The sequence below is a fragment of the Corythoichthys intestinalis genome, chromosome 8 (assembly GCF_030265065.1).
Source record: "Corythoichthys intestinalis isolate RoL2023-P3 chromosome 8, ASM3026506v1, whole genome shotgun sequence".
Classification (NCBI taxonomy): domain Eukaryota; kingdom Metazoa; phylum Chordata; class Actinopteri; order Syngnathiformes; family Syngnathidae; genus Corythoichthys; species Corythoichthys intestinalis.
Genome location: NC_080402.1, coordinates 27,925,470 through 27,944,852, shown reverse-complemented (window position 1 = coordinate 27,944,852; position 19,383 = coordinate 27,925,470). Strand labels below are relative to the sequence as shown.

The window sequence follows — 19,383 nt, the reverse complement described above, 5'->3', positions numbered from 1 at the left end:
CGGTTTGCCGATCCGCAAACACAATCGACAACCGGGTCGTCATGTCAAATAATCCAGGACAGTTATGTGTGATTTTCCGCTTCGAAGACTTTGAAACATCACTCGGTTCGGGTTAGCATGTCGGCTAGCTGTCACGCCTTCTGGTTTGTTTACATTCTCCGAAGCCGGGGAAGGGAAATGACATATGTCCGATTTAGGTGTCATAAAATATCGTTCGGGAGGTGCGACAGTAAAGGTGAAGTCAACAGTTTTGACCATTATGGAGTAATTTTGCCATGTCGTCCTGAATAAATGCATTTTTATTATTTCATATTCCATTCAGCACAAGACTTATTTGTCATGACCATGCCATTTATTTAGCAATTGGGGAAAATACTTGGATAAAAAGAATATCCTGCAAAAATATTGAAGTAAAGAGACAGAAACAATAGCCACGTTTACATGCTGACTTTTATTCATACCGATTCAAATCATTCTGAATGGAAATTTCACATCAGCTGTTTACATGTCACTTCATCTATTCCGATCCAGCGTTTACATGTGACTGCCTTTATTCCGAAAGGACGTTTGACAACTGCCGTCTGACATGCGCAGATTAATCAAAACAAAGCGTCACGTTGCAAAACATGGAGATCGATCGTCAGATCAGCTGCTGTTTTAACTTTTCGAGTGGAAACAAAACTTCAGAATGATACGCCGTTCATTTAAAAAGTTGTGTGGGTGCGCTGTGCGTGTGCTTGGAAGCCATGTTGCAAGTGACGTTACTTACGTCACCGAGTGACGTCACCACGTCAGTACGGAGCATGCGCAGAAAGAACGCAACCAGACACCATTCCGCTTCCCTGTTTACATGATATAATTTTACTTCTAATCGGTTTGGGAAAAGGAATATTCCACCCCTGTGAATCGGAATGAAATTCCATTCGGTTTGGGCCTGTTCATTCTGAATGAGGTGTTTATATGGAACACATTTATTCGGTTTGAACAAATATTCCGATTGTAATTGGAATATTTGGCTCCATGTAAACGTGGCAACTGACATTTTGCCACTCTCTTCGTCGCGTTTTCCTCGTTGTGAATAGTTCCCCCTCGATGGGCTGACTGGTCCTTCTCAAGCCATTTATATAGCTATTGGGGAAAATACTTGGATAAAAAGAATATCCTGTAAAAAATATTGAAGTAAAGAGACAGAAACAATGACATTTTGCCGCTCTCTTCGTCGCGTTTTCCTCGTTGTGAATAGTTCCCCCTCCATGGGCTGACTGGTTCTTCTCAAGCCATTTATATAGCTATTGGGAAAAAATACTTGGATAAAAAGAATATCCTGTAAAAATATTGGAGTAGAGAGACTGAAACAATGACATTTTGCGGCTCTCTTCGTCACGTTTTCCTCGTTCTGAATAATTCCCCCTCAATAGGCTGAATAGTAAAACCGATGAGCCCAGTCTACCTCTGACGTCATCCACCTGTTGGGGACGCTAAAGCCCTATAATGGTAGGCGTGGCTAACCGGCAGATTAAAAGACTAATTTCTCGTCATCTGTGCTTTGCTAAATTGTTGTATATAGTCGAATCGTCTCAAAATATGATTCTAATTCACATAATAATGCCATTTAAGACTTTTTTTCTCCTGTCATATGCTCTTTAAGGCATGCGCAAATACCATCCATGAAAACAGTAACCTTTTCACAAAAAAAATGTAGAAATGGACCCAGTGTTAGGATAAGACAGAAATTCAATGTGTTTCAATGTGATATCAACAGTTGAGTTAAAACGTGGTGAAACCTTGGCTGGTTTTAAGTCTTGGCCTTCGCCGGTTGTGATTACAGTCCAAGTGACACTGACACTCTGTGGCGAAATGAGGTATAGCAAAGGCTTCAATCCGGACTAAACATTTAATCAATTTTACAGCCACGTTGGTTGAGATGAAAAAGAAAAAAAAAATCTGTTCTTTCAACAATTAATACATTTGCTTCATTGATAGACCCTTGACCATTCATTTAAATATGACTGATTAATTTGGGACGTGAATGTTGTGAGAGTGGGCGTGTGGGTGTTGTCTGGATGCTTTGGTTTCCTCCCACATGCCTAAAATTGGCATAGTCGGTTAATATGCGGAACACCACGTAATCAAACCAGGAAAACAATTTAGCAGACTTTCTCTTTATGACAAACTTAATTATTATTATTATCACTTGACAGGTTATTATTATCATTATTATTATTATCGCTTGCATTTTCACATACACATAAAAGACTCGTCACTTTTGAATTACTAATATAATTTTTGCACATTAATGTAACCTGTGCAAATACAATCTTCTTAAAATATTTTATTCCCTAACATATTTTCCCTCTGGCTTGAAAGCAACAGTGCAACTGCTTTCTAAACTGCATTATGATGATCCTTTTTTTTTTTTTTTTTTTTTTTCCTCCTCAAAACAGGTTTGTTGACCACAAAATTAGGTGATTTTGAAGATTTATTGTGTGAATTTCAAGATTCAATGTTACAATAAACCAAAGTAGATTGTATATTTCTGAAACTTAAAAACAATATATTTTGCAGGATGTGCAGCGTCAATATTTTGGGGGGAATATGATTTCATACAATAATAATGATTAAAAAAGAAAAATCTCCAGCTTTTTCATCTTTCGGCATTAGCTGTCACTGTGCGCTCCCCTTGACTCCTGTTTCTTAAACACCTTCACCCTCCGTCTCCTTACCACTCGGCCGCCCTTCTTTGGGTGAGTCTTCTCCCATGCGGATGCCAGGATCGCCTCCTCACCTTTCAGGCTCTGACGTGCCAAAGACAGGTTATCCCCAAGTCCCTCCTCATGGTAGCCATGGTGACGGAAGAACGGTTCCATGGTTGCTAGGCGATCAGAGAGCTCTGTGATACGCTGATGCAGCATTGAAACTTCTTTGAACAGGTCGTTGATGGTCTCTGATAGAGGACGCACCCTGCAGGATGAAGAGCAGATGATCAGTTTGTACCTTATTATCACCACGGTAACTATTATTGTTCTAAATGACCAGTCACTGGTGTCATGGTTTAAACAAGATGGATGGGTTGAATATGAAAAACATTATTAGGTTATTTGCATTATGGCTTGTAAGAACGTTTCTTCTCAGAAAAACATAACAAGCCTGTATTGTAAGGGGAAACGGTTAAAAGAAAAAAAAGTCAGCCACTGTTTATATGTGAATCCGTGAACCTCAACGATAACAAATTAATTCCGTAACAAGTTTCTTGACTTAAGGTGAACTTTCTTCATCGGGTTTTAAAGGACTATTTAGTACTGAAAGATACCTGGAATAGTCAGGGAGCAGTGTTGTGGGTTGGGAATGAAGCAAAGTCTTGATTTCCTTGAAAATCCCTTTTCCCCACACATCCAAAACTTTAGTCAAACTGCGAACTGACTCCACATTAACATTGTCGGCTGACACAAACACACACACAAACAGATTTTAATTTGAATGTCAAGTTAATAAAAGCACTTAATTGAACTTGTTTGGGTGATCTACCTCCATCTCTGTAGTTCCAATGTCCATAATCCAATCTGTTGTCATTATTTGTAACTGCTCCTGTTATCATGACAACTGAAAACAGCCCCATCAACAGCAAATTAAGATTCATGACCAGCAGACCCTCCACCTATAGAGAAATTAAATCAATCACAGTGCACAAAGACTGACAACCATTCACTTTTACACTAGAACAAAGTGGAAACCGACCCCATAAAGTCTATATGGAAGGAAGGTGAATACATGAAGTGTACTTTGTAAAGTCGAATTACTAAACCTACCCACCAACCAGAACAAAAATCACTGAAGGTCTGAACAGTGCAGTATCCTCATGATAGAGAGTGTTAATCACACAGAATCACAACTAAGCTGCTGACTCATTGTTTTGGTATTATAACAGATCTGTAGAGAGATCGTTGAAGGAAAATATAGTGAAAATAAATGGTAAACAGTCATCTGCTGCACATGTTTCACATCTGGCAAAAACATGTCTCATACCCTATCAAGCCTTGAACTGCTACGCCCACTTGAATGAAATAATTTCTTGTAGACTAAACTGCATATGTATTATTGTTATTATTATGCTGCACATTTGCTGCCAGAAGAGCTGTAGTTCTGCTACTGTTAAGAAGATGAGAAGAAATACTCACAATTTCATAGGTTTGAAATGCAATAAGCCTCTTTTTCTTTGTTTTTCGTCTTTTAATGTTGTTGTCCGTTTCAGTGCCTTTTCAATTATGCTTGAAAAACAATTCTGGTGAGGGAAGAACTTCGCTCTCTCTCACTACGTAATGGTCATGAGTTGAGCCCACCTCTTATTATGAACTAGTTGCACCTCCTGGTACGGAATAGCAGTCTCAAAAGACAATCTCCACCTTCAAAATCTTTCAGAAAAAAATATCTGTAATATCAACAAATGAAATTGCATTTTCATTAGCCATAACTAAATCATGCAATATTTTAAATCCTTAAATAAATTAAACTTAAATCATTTAATTCCAGCTCAATAAATAGCAGCAATATACTGTATTATACGCTATGCATTATTTGTCAACTACTAAAATTAACTTATTCATTATCATATTGATGTAGCTTCCTGACTACCAGTAGGTGTAAATTGTCCTCTGTAAAGGACATTGTAAAACTTGAATATCTCCCACCCACCAAATAAACTGAAATGACTCATTTTGTGCTCTATAAAGTACAGTACCAAATGTGAATTGGGGGTGGGGGCTTTGTTGCCTTTGTTTTTATCATCAAAGGAACTGTTTTCCCATATTGGAAGAAGGTACTCAGGAAGATAAAATGCCTTTCTTACATTACACATTATTATTGATATTTTTTTCTAACTCGCAAGAGAACTCAAATATTGAAATAATTATAGTTCCATGCTCTGTTAAAGTGTAGATACCAATATGTTAACACCTATTGCATTCATTTGAACTATAGTCACTATAGTATTTTTAATGAAGTTGTTATTGCAGGTCGGTGTTAAAAACATATAACATTATTGATTTAGTAGAAAAAAACTTTTTAAAAAAGTAACTTTGATAGGCTGGGCAGTTTAATATATATATATATATATATATATATATATATATATATATATAGATGATGTGTCGTCGCCATAGTATTCTTGCCTACGCCGGCTTCTCCGGGATCGCTCGCGTCGCCCCTGGTAGGCAGACGGCCGGGGGCGACGTAGGCCATCGCCCCGCGCTTCCTACTCCCCCCGGAACCCAAAGACTCGAGGTTTCCCTATATGGCAGAAAATACAAGACTGAAAAAAGCAGTTTCTGCTCTTGCACCCCTCTTTAAAATGAACTGCTGTATTTTAACCCAAAAGAACTGTTGTGTTTGATAGAACAATATGTCTATATGCTGCAATAGCAGAGTCATGGCGCATTACGCCCCCGAACTATTTTTAATTTGTCCGTTTTACCCTGGAAACCCATTTACAGACGTCACGCAACTGCTTTTGTTTCAACCCAGCCATAAAAAGAAGGTAAGTAATTACGAGTATATTTCTTATTCAAAATGTCTGTTATTTTTTTTTAGCTTAGAATCATTAATTGACATCTAATATTTCGTTTAAAAAAAAAATATATATATATATATATATATATAAAATTATTCACTCGCGTATTTTAAACTTTTAACCAAATTACGTCACAATGAAAAAAATGGTGTCTGTAAGTAAGTCAGATATCTACCTCATAACTATGGTTTAATTTTTACCACGTTTCACCCATAAAATCCCCAAATAATCCAGCTGTGGCCATTCACATCTTTGTGTTGACACTTGATGATGCATGCTACATGGAGTTTTTGGATCGAAACAAGGTACGTATGTGATAATATCTCGTTAAAATCATGGTGTCTTTAACTCTGCTCTCGTGCTCTCACCTCCAGTTTTGCTGTTTTTAGAAAATTCTTTTTTTTAAATGCCATCCTGTTCAAAGATTTTCTTCCCCCAGAAAATTGAGATTTTAAGCTTTCCAATGATGTATCACACATGCATCTAGGACAATTTTGAAATTCGGCCAAATTTGGGGTCTCAGAGCGTAACTTCAAGTCACCTGAGTGTTTTTCGCCATATATACAGTGCCTTGCAAAAGTATTCGGCCCCCTTGAATCTTGCAACCTTTCGCCACATTTCAGGCTCGAAACATAAAGATATGAAATTTAATTTTTTTGTCAAGAATCAACAACAAGTGGGACACAATTGTGAAGTGGAACAACATTTATTGGATAATTTAAACTTTTTTAACAAATAAAAAACTGAAAAGTGGGGCGTGCAATATTATTCGGCCCCTTTACTTTCAGTGCAGCAAACTCACTCCAGAAGTTCAGTGAGGATCTCTGAATGATCCAATGTTGTCCTAAATGACCGATGATGATAAATAGAATCCACCTGTGTGTAATCAAGTCTCCGTATAAATGCACCTGCTCTGTGATAGTCTCAGGGTTCTGTTTAAAGTGCAGAGAGCATTATGAAAACCAAGGAACACACCAGGCAGGTCCGAGATACTGTTGTGGAGAAGTTTAAAGCCGGATTTGGATACAAAAAGATTTCCCAAGCTTTAAACATCTCTAGGAGCACTGTGCAAGCCATCATATTGAAATGGAAGGAGCATCAGACCACTGCAAATCTACCAAGACCCGGCCGTCCTTCCAAACTTTCTTCTCAAACAAGGAGAAAACTGATCAGAGATGCAGCCAAGAGGCCCATGATCACTCTGGATGAACTGCAGAGATCTACAGCTGAGGTGGGAGAGTCTGTCCATAGGACAACAATCAGTCATACACTGCACAAATCTGGCCTTTATGGAAGAGTGGCAAGAAGAAAGCCATTTCTCAAAGATATCCATAAAAAGTCTCGTTTAAAGTTTGCCACAAGCCACCTGAGAGACACACCAAACATGTGGAAGAAGGTGCTCTGGTCAGATGAAACCAAAATTGAACTTTTTGGCCACAATGCAAAACGATATGTTTGGCGTAAAAGCAACACAGCTCATCACCCTGAACACACCATCCCCACTGTCAAACATGGTGGTGGCAGCATCATGGTTTGGGCCTGCTTTTCTTCAGCAGGGACAGGGAAGATGGTTAAAATTGACGGGAAGATGTATACATCCAAATACAGGAACATTCTGGAAGAAAACCTGTTGGTATCTGCACAAGACCTGAGACTGGGATGGAGATTTATCTTCCAACAGGACAATGATCCAAAACATAAAGCCAAATCTACAATGGAATGGTTCAAAAATAAACGTATCCAGGTGTTAGAATGGCCAAGTCAAAGTCCAGACCAGAATCCAATCGAGAATCTGTGGAAAGAGCTGAAGACTGCTGTTCACAAACACTCTCCATCCAACCTCACTGAGCTCGAGCTGTTTTGCAAGGAAGAACGGGCAAGAATGTCAGTCTCTCGATGTGCAAAACTGATAGAAACATACCCCAAGCGACTTGCAGCTATAATTGGAGCAAAAGGTGGCGCTACAAAGTATTAACGCAAGGGGGCCGAATAATATTGCACGCCCCACTTTTCAGTTTTTTATTTGTTAAAAAAGTTTAAATTATCCAATAAATTTTGTTCCACTTCACGATTGTGTCCCACTTGTTGTTGATTCTTGACAAAAAATAAAATTTTTATATCTTTATGTTTGAAGCCTGAAATGTGGCGAAAGGTTGCAAGGTGCAAGGGGGCCGAATACTTTTGCAAGGCACTGTATATATTTTTTTTTTTTGGGGGGGGGGGGGGGTTAATACGCCTGACACACCTCACCCAGCAAATTTTACAAGAACACTATTTGTTCATATGTACACTGCACTATACTAGCCACGGGTGTTTACTTTGCATTATGAGATACATACAATATTCAGATCATTATCCTGCCCAAAAAAAATCCATAAATAAGCCACACTGGTCCATAAGGGGTTCAAAGTGGGGGAACAAAATTTTAGTTTTTCCTTTTTAGCTTTTTGTATTTTCACTATAGATCAGCGTTATGGATGTCAAATGTAGAAAATGTGCTGAAAGCCATGATTAACATTAGAAAAGTTGTCTTCCTGGCGGTTTAGTGCAACTGTATAACACTAATAACTTAACCATTGAGGAATAATTAATCTACACAACAAAAGTCATCACTGTTTTTGTTCATGTGAAGGACCTATCATAAGAAAATATCAGATTAACTGATTTCAAATGTAAATTTAAGTTGTTAGGTTTTTCTTCAACTCTTTTCAATGTGTTCATGTTTTAAATATTTCCTAGTTGCTCCTAATATTGCTATAACTGGCATCCAGATGTTATTTCAATGTTTGTGTGTAGTTTCATGGTATGCAGGCTGAGGTGAGATCACAGTTGGCCACCTACACACATAGGGGCACACACACACACACGTATCTCCACGAAAATTTTTTGTGGAAAGCGTCAAGTGAAGTATTCGCCTCCAAAGAGAACCAAAGTGTCAGAGAAGCAAAAAAAAAACAACAACAACAAAAGGAAGTAAAGCACTTCAACGTCTTTAAGCATAAAAATGATTGTGGTGACTGAATCTCGCCACGGTCCGCAGCTGGTCTGCATTAGTGACAGGCCGTTTGTCACCCATTGTGGAATTCCTCACACACACAGGCACACGCACTTTTCTTTCTTCTTTCCATCCTTTGAATGTGTGTCTTAGATGTTCTTAGATGTAGATCTATTGAGTACGATCTCTTTTTATTTTGTATTATTTTATGTAATGTTGCCCCATGCCACTACGGGGGTGTATTTACTGAGCACCTCAATCAATCCTCTCGGCTTTTTAACTGAAGACAGTCACAAGACAGGTGCTGGAGCGCAGGAAGGCTAACATTTTTTTGACCGTGCCGATGTATTATTGTGTGCATTTGGTTTGTGTAGTGAGCATATCGGTTTGTTATTTTGGTCACATGTTTGGTATTATGAGTTAGTTATTATAAACCCGTGTCCGAAAAGTTTTTGGACTTGCTGTTTGCTATGTTCAAGTACACTGAGCACATGTCTAAACAAATTCTTCATATCAGCATCCAGTAGTAGATTTCTTTAGGACTCAGTCTGGATGACATTCACTAATTAACCTTACAGTGGGGCAAATAAGTATTTAGTCAACCACTAATTGTGCAAGTGCACCCACTTGAAAATATTAGCGAGGCCTGTAATTGTCAACATGGGTAAACCTCAACCATGAGAGACAGAATGTGAAAAAAAAAAAAAAACGAAAATCACATTGTTTGATTTTTAAAGAATTTATTTGCTAATCATGGTGGAAAATAAGTATTTGGTCTATACCAAAAGTTCATCTCAATACTTTGTTATGTACCCTTTGTTGGCAATAACGGAGGCCAAACGTTTTCTGTAACTCTGCACAAGCTTTTCACACACTGTTGCTGGTATTTTGGCCCATTCCTCCATGCAGATCTCCCACTAGAGCAGTGATGTTTTGGGGCTGTCGTCGGGCAACACGGACTTTCAACTCCCTCCACGAATTTTCTATGGGGTTGAGATCTGGGACCTTAAAATGCTTCTTACGAAGCCACTCCTTTATTGCCCTGGCTGTGTGTTTGGGATTATTGTCATGCTGAAAGGCTCAGCCACGTCTCATCTTCAATTCCCTTGCTGATGGAAGGAGATTTTCACTCAAAATCTCTCGATACATGGCCCCATTCATTCTTTCCTTTACACAGATCAGTCGTCCTGGTCCCTTTGCAGAAAAACAGCCCCAAAGCATGATATTTCCACCCCCGTGCTTCACAGTGGGTATGTTGTTCTTCGGATGCAATTCAGTATTCTTTCTCCTCCAAACACGAGAACCTGTGTTTCTACCCAAATGTTCTATTTTGGTTTCATCTGACCTTAACACATTCTCCCAGTCCTCTTCTGGATCATCCAAATGCTCTCTAGCGAACCGCAGACGGGCCTGGACATATTACTGGCTTCAGCAGGGGGACACGTCTGGCAGTGCAGGATTTGAGTCCCTGGCGGCGCATTGTGTTAGTGATAGTAGCCTTTGTTACTGTGGTCCCAGCTCTCTGTAGGTCATTCACTAGGTTCCCCCGTGTGGTTCTGAGATTTTTGCTCACCGTTGTTGTTATCATTTTGACTCCACGGGGTGAGATCTTGCATGGCGCCACAGATCGAGGAAGATTATCAGTGGTCTTGTATGTCTTCCATTTTCAAATAATTGCTCCCACAGTTGATTTCTTTACACCAAGCATTTTACCTATTGCAGATTCAGTTTTCCCAGCCTGGTGCAGGTCTACAATTTTGTCTCTGGTGTCCTTCGACAACTCTTTGGTGTTGGCCACAGTGGAGTTTGGAGTGTGACTGACTGAGGTTGTGGACAGGTGTCTTTTATACCGATAATGAGTTAAAACAGGTGCCATTAATACAGATAACGAGTGAAGCCTCGTTAGACCTCGTTAGAAAAAGTTAGACCTCTTTGACAGCCAGAAATCTTGCTTGTTTGTAGGTGACCAAATACTTATTTTCCACTCTAATTTGGAAATAAATTCCTTAAAAATCAAACAATGTGATTTTCTGTTTTCCACATTCTGTCCCTCATGGTTGAGGTTTACCCATGTTGACAATTACAGGCCTCTCTAATCTTTTCAAGTACGGGAACTTGCACAATTGGTGGTTGACTAAATACTTATTTGCCCCACTGTATATGGGACTTGTACTTGATACAGATTTTAGAAAGAAACATGGAACAGACTCCCAGGTTTTGCTTTCTATTTAGATCTGTCCCCAAGGCCTGGATTTTTACACCTTTAATTTAGAGTCATAGTTATTGTAAGAGTGGCTAACTCTGAAAGTTCCTTATAAACTGTTATACCAATTTACATGACAAAAAAAAAAAGGAAATTATACTGCATCACTGCCTGGGCGTGTACCACCCCAAAGTCTTTGTACACTTGAGAATATTCTTTACTGCTTTATGATCTACTTCCCAAATGTTCCGTGACATCACGAAGGTTCTTTTTTCTGCCGCCAGTGACCTCTCATAGCGCAACAGACTTTTTGAGGAAGTGAATTTTCCCACAAACGGGAAGTTCCATTTGTTAGTTTACGAACACGGGACACATTACAGCCACCAGTAAAGAGAGTAGCAGAGTAAAGTATAAAGAGGTTTAAACACCTATTTACTGTAAAACATGGCTTCACAACAGTACTGGCATCTTTGTCTGTTGCTGATTTGGATTTTCAAAATGCTTCTTCCTTTATGTTCAGGCGCTGCAGCTCCAAGTAAGTCATCCACAAAAATACATCACATAGCAAACATTAATTTATTATTAGGGCCCAAGCACTGACAAAGTCGCTCCACGCTAGGGACCTATCGTTTTCCTTGTGTTTATTATTGTTATTCTTATGATTATGCATTTCCACTTATTAATGTTTCTTTGTTTCCATAGGATTACATTTTTTTGACACCGTTTTTGTAGCAATCAGAGGGGAAGATCTCCACGTTCATTACGAGCTGCACATCCCCGCAAACCAAAGTAGTGATGTCTTGATGTGCTACGACCCTTATCGCCAGCTGATTTTTAAACACACATTTTTGGCAACTCGTGACCGTGCTCTGAGCAACAATGCCATAATGCACCTGAAAAATCTCATGAATTCAGGAGAATATCGTTGCCAGTATAAAGTGGCCAAAGCATATTTTTTTCTGCGACTACGAGGTGAGTACAAGTGAAGGCATATGTGCGACAACTTTAAGACAATGGCTTTCACTAAACAAACTAGTTGTGTTTACCTGAAAGCTGGCAGACACTGGGAAGCATACAAGAGAAAAACCTTTCCCCTAGCATGAAATGTCCTGGTGTGAATCAGTGTAGTCGCAAAGTGGCAACAATGGGTATTTCTGGCCAATGTATTGTTTGAACAGAAACATCCGCTGGATTTGTTAGTTCCAGTAACTGACCAAAATAACATTAAGTCTGCTTTCATAAAGCCAATGCTGAGCTGACAAAACTATAATATATTTATAAATTACTATTGTCTTGAGTAGTGTAAAACTCATCTAAATACATTACTGCAAGGGTCTCCAAATCGATCTTCAAGGCCTGCTGTGGGTCCTGGTTTTTGTTCCAACCGATTCAGCACAGACAGTTGAACCAATGAGGTTTCTGCTAAAACAAGCTACAGCTGACTGCAGTCAAATGATTGCACCAGATTTCTGAAAAGGTGTCATAATTTGGCATAATTGCCATAAATATGATTGGCCTGATAGGCACTTCATGTATGTTGAAGGGATTTTGAAAAACGGTGTATAAAATTCCATTTTGCAACAATATCCCAAATCCGGCAGGGTACTGGAGGGTGCATGGGAGTTCGCCCAAATAGTCTACATGTTTGTTTTTTTTTAGATTTGGAGAAGGTGTTCGACGGTGTGCCGCGGGGAGTCCTGTTGGGGGTGCTCCGGGAGTACGGGGTACTGAGCCCCTTGTTAAGGTCTGTTCGGTCCCTGTACGACCGGTGTCAGAGTTTGGTCTGCATTGCCGGCACTAACTCTAATTCGTTCCCAGTGAGTGCTGGACTCGGCCAAGGCTGCCCTTTTTCACCGATTCTGTTCATAATTTTTGTGTACAGAATTTCTTGGCACAGCCGAAGTGTTGAGGGGGTCCAGTTTGGTGGCCTCAGCGTTGCATCTCTGCTTTTTGCAAATGATGTGGTGCTGTTGGCTTCATCAAGCCGTGACCTCCAACTCTCACTGGAGTGTTTCGCAGCCGAGTGTGAAGCGGTTGGGATGACGATCAGCACCTCCATTTCCGAGACCATGGTCCTCAGTCGGAAAAAGGTGGCCTGCCCTCTCCGGGTCGGGGATGAGATCCTCCCGCAAGTGGAGGAGTTCAAGTATCTTGGGGTCTTATTCACAAGTGAGGGTAGGAGGGAGCAGGAGATCGACAGGTGGATCAGTGCAGCGTCTGCAGTGATGCGGACTCTGCACCGGTCCGTAGTGTTGAAGAAGGAGCTGAGCTGAAAGGCAAAGCTCTCGATTTACCAGTCGATCTACGTTCCTTCCCTTACCTAGGGTCACGAGCTGTGGGTCGTGACCGAAAGAACAAGATCCCGGATACAAGCGGCCAAAATGAGTTTCCTCCGCAGGGTGTCCGGGCTCTCCCTAAGACATAGGGTGAGAAGCTCGGTCATCTGGAAGGGACTCGGTTTCGAGCCGCTACTCATCTGCGTTGAGAGGTGCCGGTTGAGGTGGCTTGGGCATCTGGTTCGGAGGCCTCCTAGACGCCTCCCTGGAGAGGTGCTCCGGGCAGGTCCCACCGGCGGGAGACCCCGGAGACGACCCAGGACACGCTGGAGAGACTATGTCTCTCGACTGTCCTGGGAACGCCTTGGGATCCCTCGGGAAGAGCTGGTTGAAGTGGCTAGGGAAAGGGAAGTCTGGGCTTCCCTGCTAAAGCTGCTGCCTCCACGACCCGACCCCAGACTAAGCAGTGGATGGGTGGGTGGGTGGGTGGATGGATGGATGGATGGATGGATGGATGGATGGATGGATGGATGGATGGATGGATGGATGGATGGATGGATGGATGGATGGATGGATGGATGGATGGATGGATGGATGGATGGATGGATGGATGGATGGATGGATGGATAGATGGATGGATGGATGGATGGATGGATGGATGGATGGATGGATGGATGGATGGATGGATGGATGGATGGATGGATGGATATCCCATATCCTGTGGACAATGCTTGATTGAAGCCAATTTTTTCCTACAACAGGACAATGACCCAAAGCACCATCCCCAAATTATGCAAGAACTATTGAAGGAAAAGCAGGCATGCCAAAACTCTGCAATGCTATAATTGCTGCAAATGGATGTTCTCTGCCAAAGCAAAGTTTGAAGGAGAGAATAATTATTACTTCAAATAAAAAAATAATAATAATAATAAAAAAAAAAAACATGACAAGTAGTCCCTGGGTTACAAACGTGTTCCATTCCTACGCTGGCTGGCGACGTATCCCGAATTTCCGCCTAAGTTGGAACCCTTTAAGTACCTCTAAATCTCAAAATAACTATCCAACAAGTCCGAAAGTATTATATTTTGTTTATTGAGGGAGGATACACTGCCCTCTGGTGGCAGTGTTGGGTCTGGCTGGACTGTCGCCTTGTACGACTGAGAAGCCAACTGAAACGTCTGACAATGGCTAAAGGATAGCTGCGCTCTGTTTTTGCCAACGCAAGGCTGTAAGTTGTTTCAGCTAAAAATGTTTGTGTATACATCTATACTTAAGTTTACAGCTATGGTTTGTGGAGTTATGTGTGAGCGATTTGCTATGACAATTGTAAATATGTTAGCATTCGTAGCATTTAAGATAGCGGACTTTTGTTAGACAAATTAGGCTAATTTAATCTACTAAATTTACATATTGATCAGACTAGATGGACGTTTGAACACCAGTTGTTTTGTGTCAAGTGTTTTATCGTTTAAATGTGTGTCGTTTTGAACATACAGTAAGTCTACATATGTGTGTTACATCTTTAGAAATTGTCAAAAGTGAAAGTAGTAAAAAGTTTCAAAAAGCATAATTGTCTTGTTTGCTGTCTGTAAAGATGAACTTCAAATTTAGTCAGGACAGAACGCTTATTAATAAAGTAATGTAAAAAAAAAGCTACTTTGAGGTACAATAAGGTACTATTTATGCGACTTAAAAAAACAAACGAAGAAAACAAACATCAGCGCCGAATCAGGGCGGCCATTGAGATCCGCAAGCAGGGCCTGAGGACCATCAACAGGGACAAGGGAGCGTACATGCTCTCTACAACCTGGAACAGCATCCTGGAAGAGTGAATGGTCAGCAGAGGGCGTGACTCACCCGTCAATCTGACAGGTGAGTCACGCCTTCATCCATCAGCTGACAAAGAGTGACCCTCTGACGAAGGCGGAAGTGTTGGCCGAAACATGTCAGGTATTTAAAACACCTACTATTGTCTGGGATAAAAGAAAAAATTGACTAATCTATTAGTGTAGGCAAAATGAACTCAATACAACTATTAAAAAAAAAAACGACTGGAGACAAAATGGTGGCGAGACTCCGGCATCGTAAAGTCGAAATCACGTAAATTGACTATGTCGTAGCCCGGGGACTACCTGTATTTCTAATCCTGTCAAAGCCTTGACGATATATTCTATTTGCCAAAGTCTGACTTATCATGGGAAACACAAAATTGTCTGGGTGACACTAAACTTTTGTACAGTAACGTATGTCAAGTTGTTTTCTTCCAGATGAAAGCTACAGGGATCTTGCTACGGTGGACTACACAAACTTCATAGTAGTGGGCTTCTTCAGCGGTGTGTTGCTGATTTTTAGTATAGTCAGCTCTGTGTATGTCTTCAGAGGAACTTGGGTAAGATGTTCTCACCTGCAAGTGCATGTTGCAATAGAACTGAGACAATGTGTTCTCTTAAAGCCAAATAGTTTCTCAAATTGAATTCAACAATTAATGGTCCAAATTTTGTTAAAAATCGCACTATATCAACAAGCCACATTAAAATAAATAAATAAATAAATGGCTCCACTACATGTATGTTTCAGATGGGAAAAAACCATGAGCATGGCAATGTAAGCAATGATCGAGAGAAGAAAAAACAACAAGCAGACAAGCCTGAGGATGACAGCATGGGTGTAACAATAGCTTCTCCCACATCCCTTTATGCCGTAAGAATCACTGTGGGGTGTAGGAATATTCTTGCCATTATTGTTGTTCCTTTTCTATCCACAACTGATAAGACACATTATTTCAGAGTCTTGAGTCACGACCTCGATCCATTTATGATGTGCTGGACCGCTCATCTGTCAAAAACACAGAGCAAAGAAAGCCTGCTCTTAAGCCAAAAACAGGCCACACCCCGGTCAGTACAGAATTTAACTACTTTATCACATGTTCAGAAATGTATGACTAAATAAACTTACTTTCCCTACTCAGGTGAAACAAAGAACGCAAGCACAAGATGAAGGGGTACTTGAGTCTGTTTACGAGAATTTTTAAATCGTTACTCTGAGTCAACCCCAGCTGATATTGTAATTTGTAACCCAAGAACATTAAAGACATGTATATATATATATACACACACACACGTGGTTCATTTTTCTAAGAAGACTACAAAATCACGATGTAAAATTATTCTAATACAAACTCCAATTACTTGAAGTTGGATTTTTGTGTTAAGAATAAGTTAAAACAGACTGCAATTAAATTAAATTACTATAATAATATGTAATTATATTTTTTATAAGTTTATTTGATGCAACACAACGCAAAAATGCTGAAAACGGTATTTAAAAAAATATATATATATATCACCTTTCCTTTTAATGATACCCAAAAAGCATTTGCTGTCTGAGGACAACAATAGTTCAAGCTTTGTAGGTAGAATTCTTTCAAATTCTTGCGTGATTACAACTCCATTCCCTCAATAGTCTAAGTCTTCAACGAGTTTTTTTTCATTTAGGTTAACTATATAATATTCGAGTAAATAATTTGAAAGACAATTTCCACATACATTGTGGGTTACTGAGCAAGGCATAGGCAAACTAGAAGGTTGCCTGGGGCATTACCTAGTGGATTGGACACGAAATTGCAGTTTAAAAAATTGTAACCTTGGACATTTTGGGGTATATTTGACGTCATGAGCAATGGCTTATGATCTGAAAGATTCACTTTTGCCATTCAAAAATGTCTGCTCACAGCAATTATGCCTACTTCCTGGAAATGTTGGCCTTTATTGATGCTTTTTCCGTTATTACACAGCAGAAATATATATATATGTATATGTATATTTTATCACATTTTTTTTCAACCTTGTCTGCTGTGTAATTGTTGAGGGAAAAAAACTTGTATTTTGCTGTATTGAAAAGAAAGGCACTGCATTTTCTTTTATTGTTCATTTCATCTGCAACTGGCTGGCAATCAGTTCAGGGTGTAGCCTGCCTCCTGCCCATTGTTTGCTTGGATAGGCTCCAGGCCCCTTGCGACCCTTGTGAGGATATGCAGTTTGGAAAATGTATGAATGGATGAATTTTCATTTCATTTCAAACAGAAATTGTTAAATACAGTGAGCATAATCAGTGCCCTGTGTGCTGTATAATAATAATAATAATAATAATAATTGTTGTCGTGCACTAAAATCTTATTTGGAGTTCACTGGTTCAATGTGGTACTTAATATTTTTGTGAAATAACACGCTGTTTAAACTGAGCAGTTTAATTCATTGATTTTGTATTCAACAAAATATCGGCTGAAAATATGCCAAGCGTATGGGAATAAACAGAGGGATTACTTGAACTCAAGTCCAACTCATTAGACTTTTTGAAATGGTTGCGTAATGAAACAAAAAGTGACAATGGATGAATTGAATTACAAAATGAATGAATGTACGAGGGTCATTCAATAATAAGATTAATTTTTCAGTACAAGGACTTCGAATATAGATAGAAGCTTACTTTTTTTCTCAATGTACTTTCTTAGCACTGCCATATACTTTTCTCATGTGTGCACAAGTGTCTGTATTCCCTCTGCGTAAATATCTTTAGACTGATATCTCAGCCAGTTGCTCACAACACTTAATAGTCACTTTCAAACTTTTTTTCGACTGAAACGTGGCACAGTACACAGTTGATATTCTCCTATATGAATTTCAACTGGTTTGCACACTCCAGCCATCAAAACTTGATAATTGAGTGCTGTTATTTTTTTTTATTTTGATTAGATTTTTTTTGTTAAATTAACATTAATTTCCAAAACTCTCCGTTTTTTTTTTTTTTTTAATCTGCAAATGAAATTAAATCTATGTGAAAGACAAGTAAAACAGAAAAAAGCTTCTCTTTGTATTAGAAGTCCTTATTACAAAAAAATCACTTTATTTGTTGAATGAAAATTATAATAAAAGACCTGCTTCTATTACAGGTTAGTTTTTTTTTTTTTTTTGATGGGATTAGAAGATATGCGTACAGTATTAATACTTTCAAGATGACAAGTTGACCATATATATTATGTCCACTTTTTCCCGGAAGAACACACAGACAGTCTGTTTTGATACTGACTTCCTTTAATATCACATGATAAGCGTGTACTCCAACGAAATACTCCGATCGGAAGGACTTAAGTAATTTAATCAAATGTCTGATTTGGACTTGTTAACTATAATAATGACTGCTGGCTTTGATCTACAGTAATACTGGACTGAAACTGAACTGACACAAGAAGCAACAATTTCTTTTAAGGACTACACTGTATTTTCTTTCAATTTTCGTTTTTTTTTTTTATCTATTAGTATTATTTACCGGCCAATTTTTGAATTGCTTTTTATGGTACTTTGTACAAACAATCTCTAAACACACTAAGTAGTTACCCAACCAAAGCAGTGTGTGTCAGTCTGATGTGTTCTGTGGTCACTGTATAATGAAAACAGTTCAAACTCACCTAGAGCGAGTCGTCCGTCATAGTACACAAAGTTGGGTACAAGTCTGGGCTACATATTAAGCTTTTTTGCTTATCATTTGTATTGTGTATGGATCTTGTTGTTTCAAAGGTCTACAATTAATCCATAAAACTGTACCTAGTTCTATATAATTTCAAGTTGCACAAAACCATTGCACTGCACTCTATTACATTTTTCCCATTGTGTGGCTTGTTATAAAATGATTAAATAAATGAATATTAAAAAAAATATCTATATTATTATATTATTATTGTGTAGTTAGATGGGCTCCAAACTAATCTTCGCTGTAGGCCACCAAATCACTCAGTTTTATCCAGTTATTTTACGGTGATTGGTCGCAACAATACAATGGTGTCAACCCGTACTATCCTGCGGCGTCTGAATGAAAAGGGACTCTATGGCTGGATACCCAGGAAGACCCCACTTCTGACCCAGAGACATAAAAAAGCCAGACTGGGGTTTGCCAAAACTTACCTGAGAAAGCCAAAAACGTTTTAGAAGAATGTTCTCTGGTCAGATGAGACCAAAGTAGAGCTTTTTGGGAAAAGGCATCAATATAGAGTTTACGCGGGAAAAAATTGAGGCCTTCAAAGAAAAGAACACGGTACCCACAGTCAAACGTGGCGGAGGTCTCCTGATGTTTTGGGGTTGCTTTGCTACCTCTGGCACCTTCCAGCAGGATAATGACCCAAAACACACTTCAAAAAGCACTAGAAAATGGTTTGAGAGGAAGCACTGGAGACTTCTAAAGTGGCTAGCAATGAGTCCAGACCTGAATCCCATAGAACACCTGTGGAGAGATCTGAAAATGGCAGCATGGAGAAGGCACCCTTCATATCTCAGAGATCTGGAGCAGTTGGCAA

The 19,383-nt window shown here is 39.4% G+C and overlaps 2 protein-coding genes across 2 annotated transcripts; one reads left to right on the top strand and one right to left on the bottom strand.

Moving 5' to 3' along the window:
* Positions 1-438: 438 nt before the first annotated feature.
* On the bottom strand, positions 439-12,133 carry si:ch211-243a20.3 (uncharacterized protein LOC100151507 homolog). Its single transcript, XM_057842608.1, has 4 exons — positions 12,088-12,133; positions 3,526-3,655; positions 3,311-3,440; positions 439-2,961 (listed from the first exon to the last, which is right to left on the bottom strand). The coding sequence occupies exons 2-4, from the start codon at positions 3,635-3,637 to the stop codon at positions 2,658-2,660; spliced, it is 546 nt and encodes a 181-aa protein (XP_057698591.1). The 5' UTR covers positions 3,638-3,655; positions 12,088-12,133; the 3' UTR covers positions 439-2,657.
* si:ch211-243a20.4 (uncharacterized) lies at positions 10,975-17,157 on the top strand. Its single transcript, XM_057842607.1, has 6 exons — positions 10,975-11,296; positions 11,464-11,733; positions 15,305-15,426; positions 15,615-15,737; positions 15,824-15,931; positions 16,006-17,157. The coding sequence occupies exons 1-6, from the start codon at positions 11,206-11,208 to the stop codon at positions 16,066-16,068; spliced, it is 777 nt and encodes a 258-aa protein (XP_057698590.1). The 5' UTR covers positions 10,975-11,205; the 3' UTR covers positions 16,069-17,157.
* Positions 17,158-19,383: the final 2,226 nt, after the last annotated feature.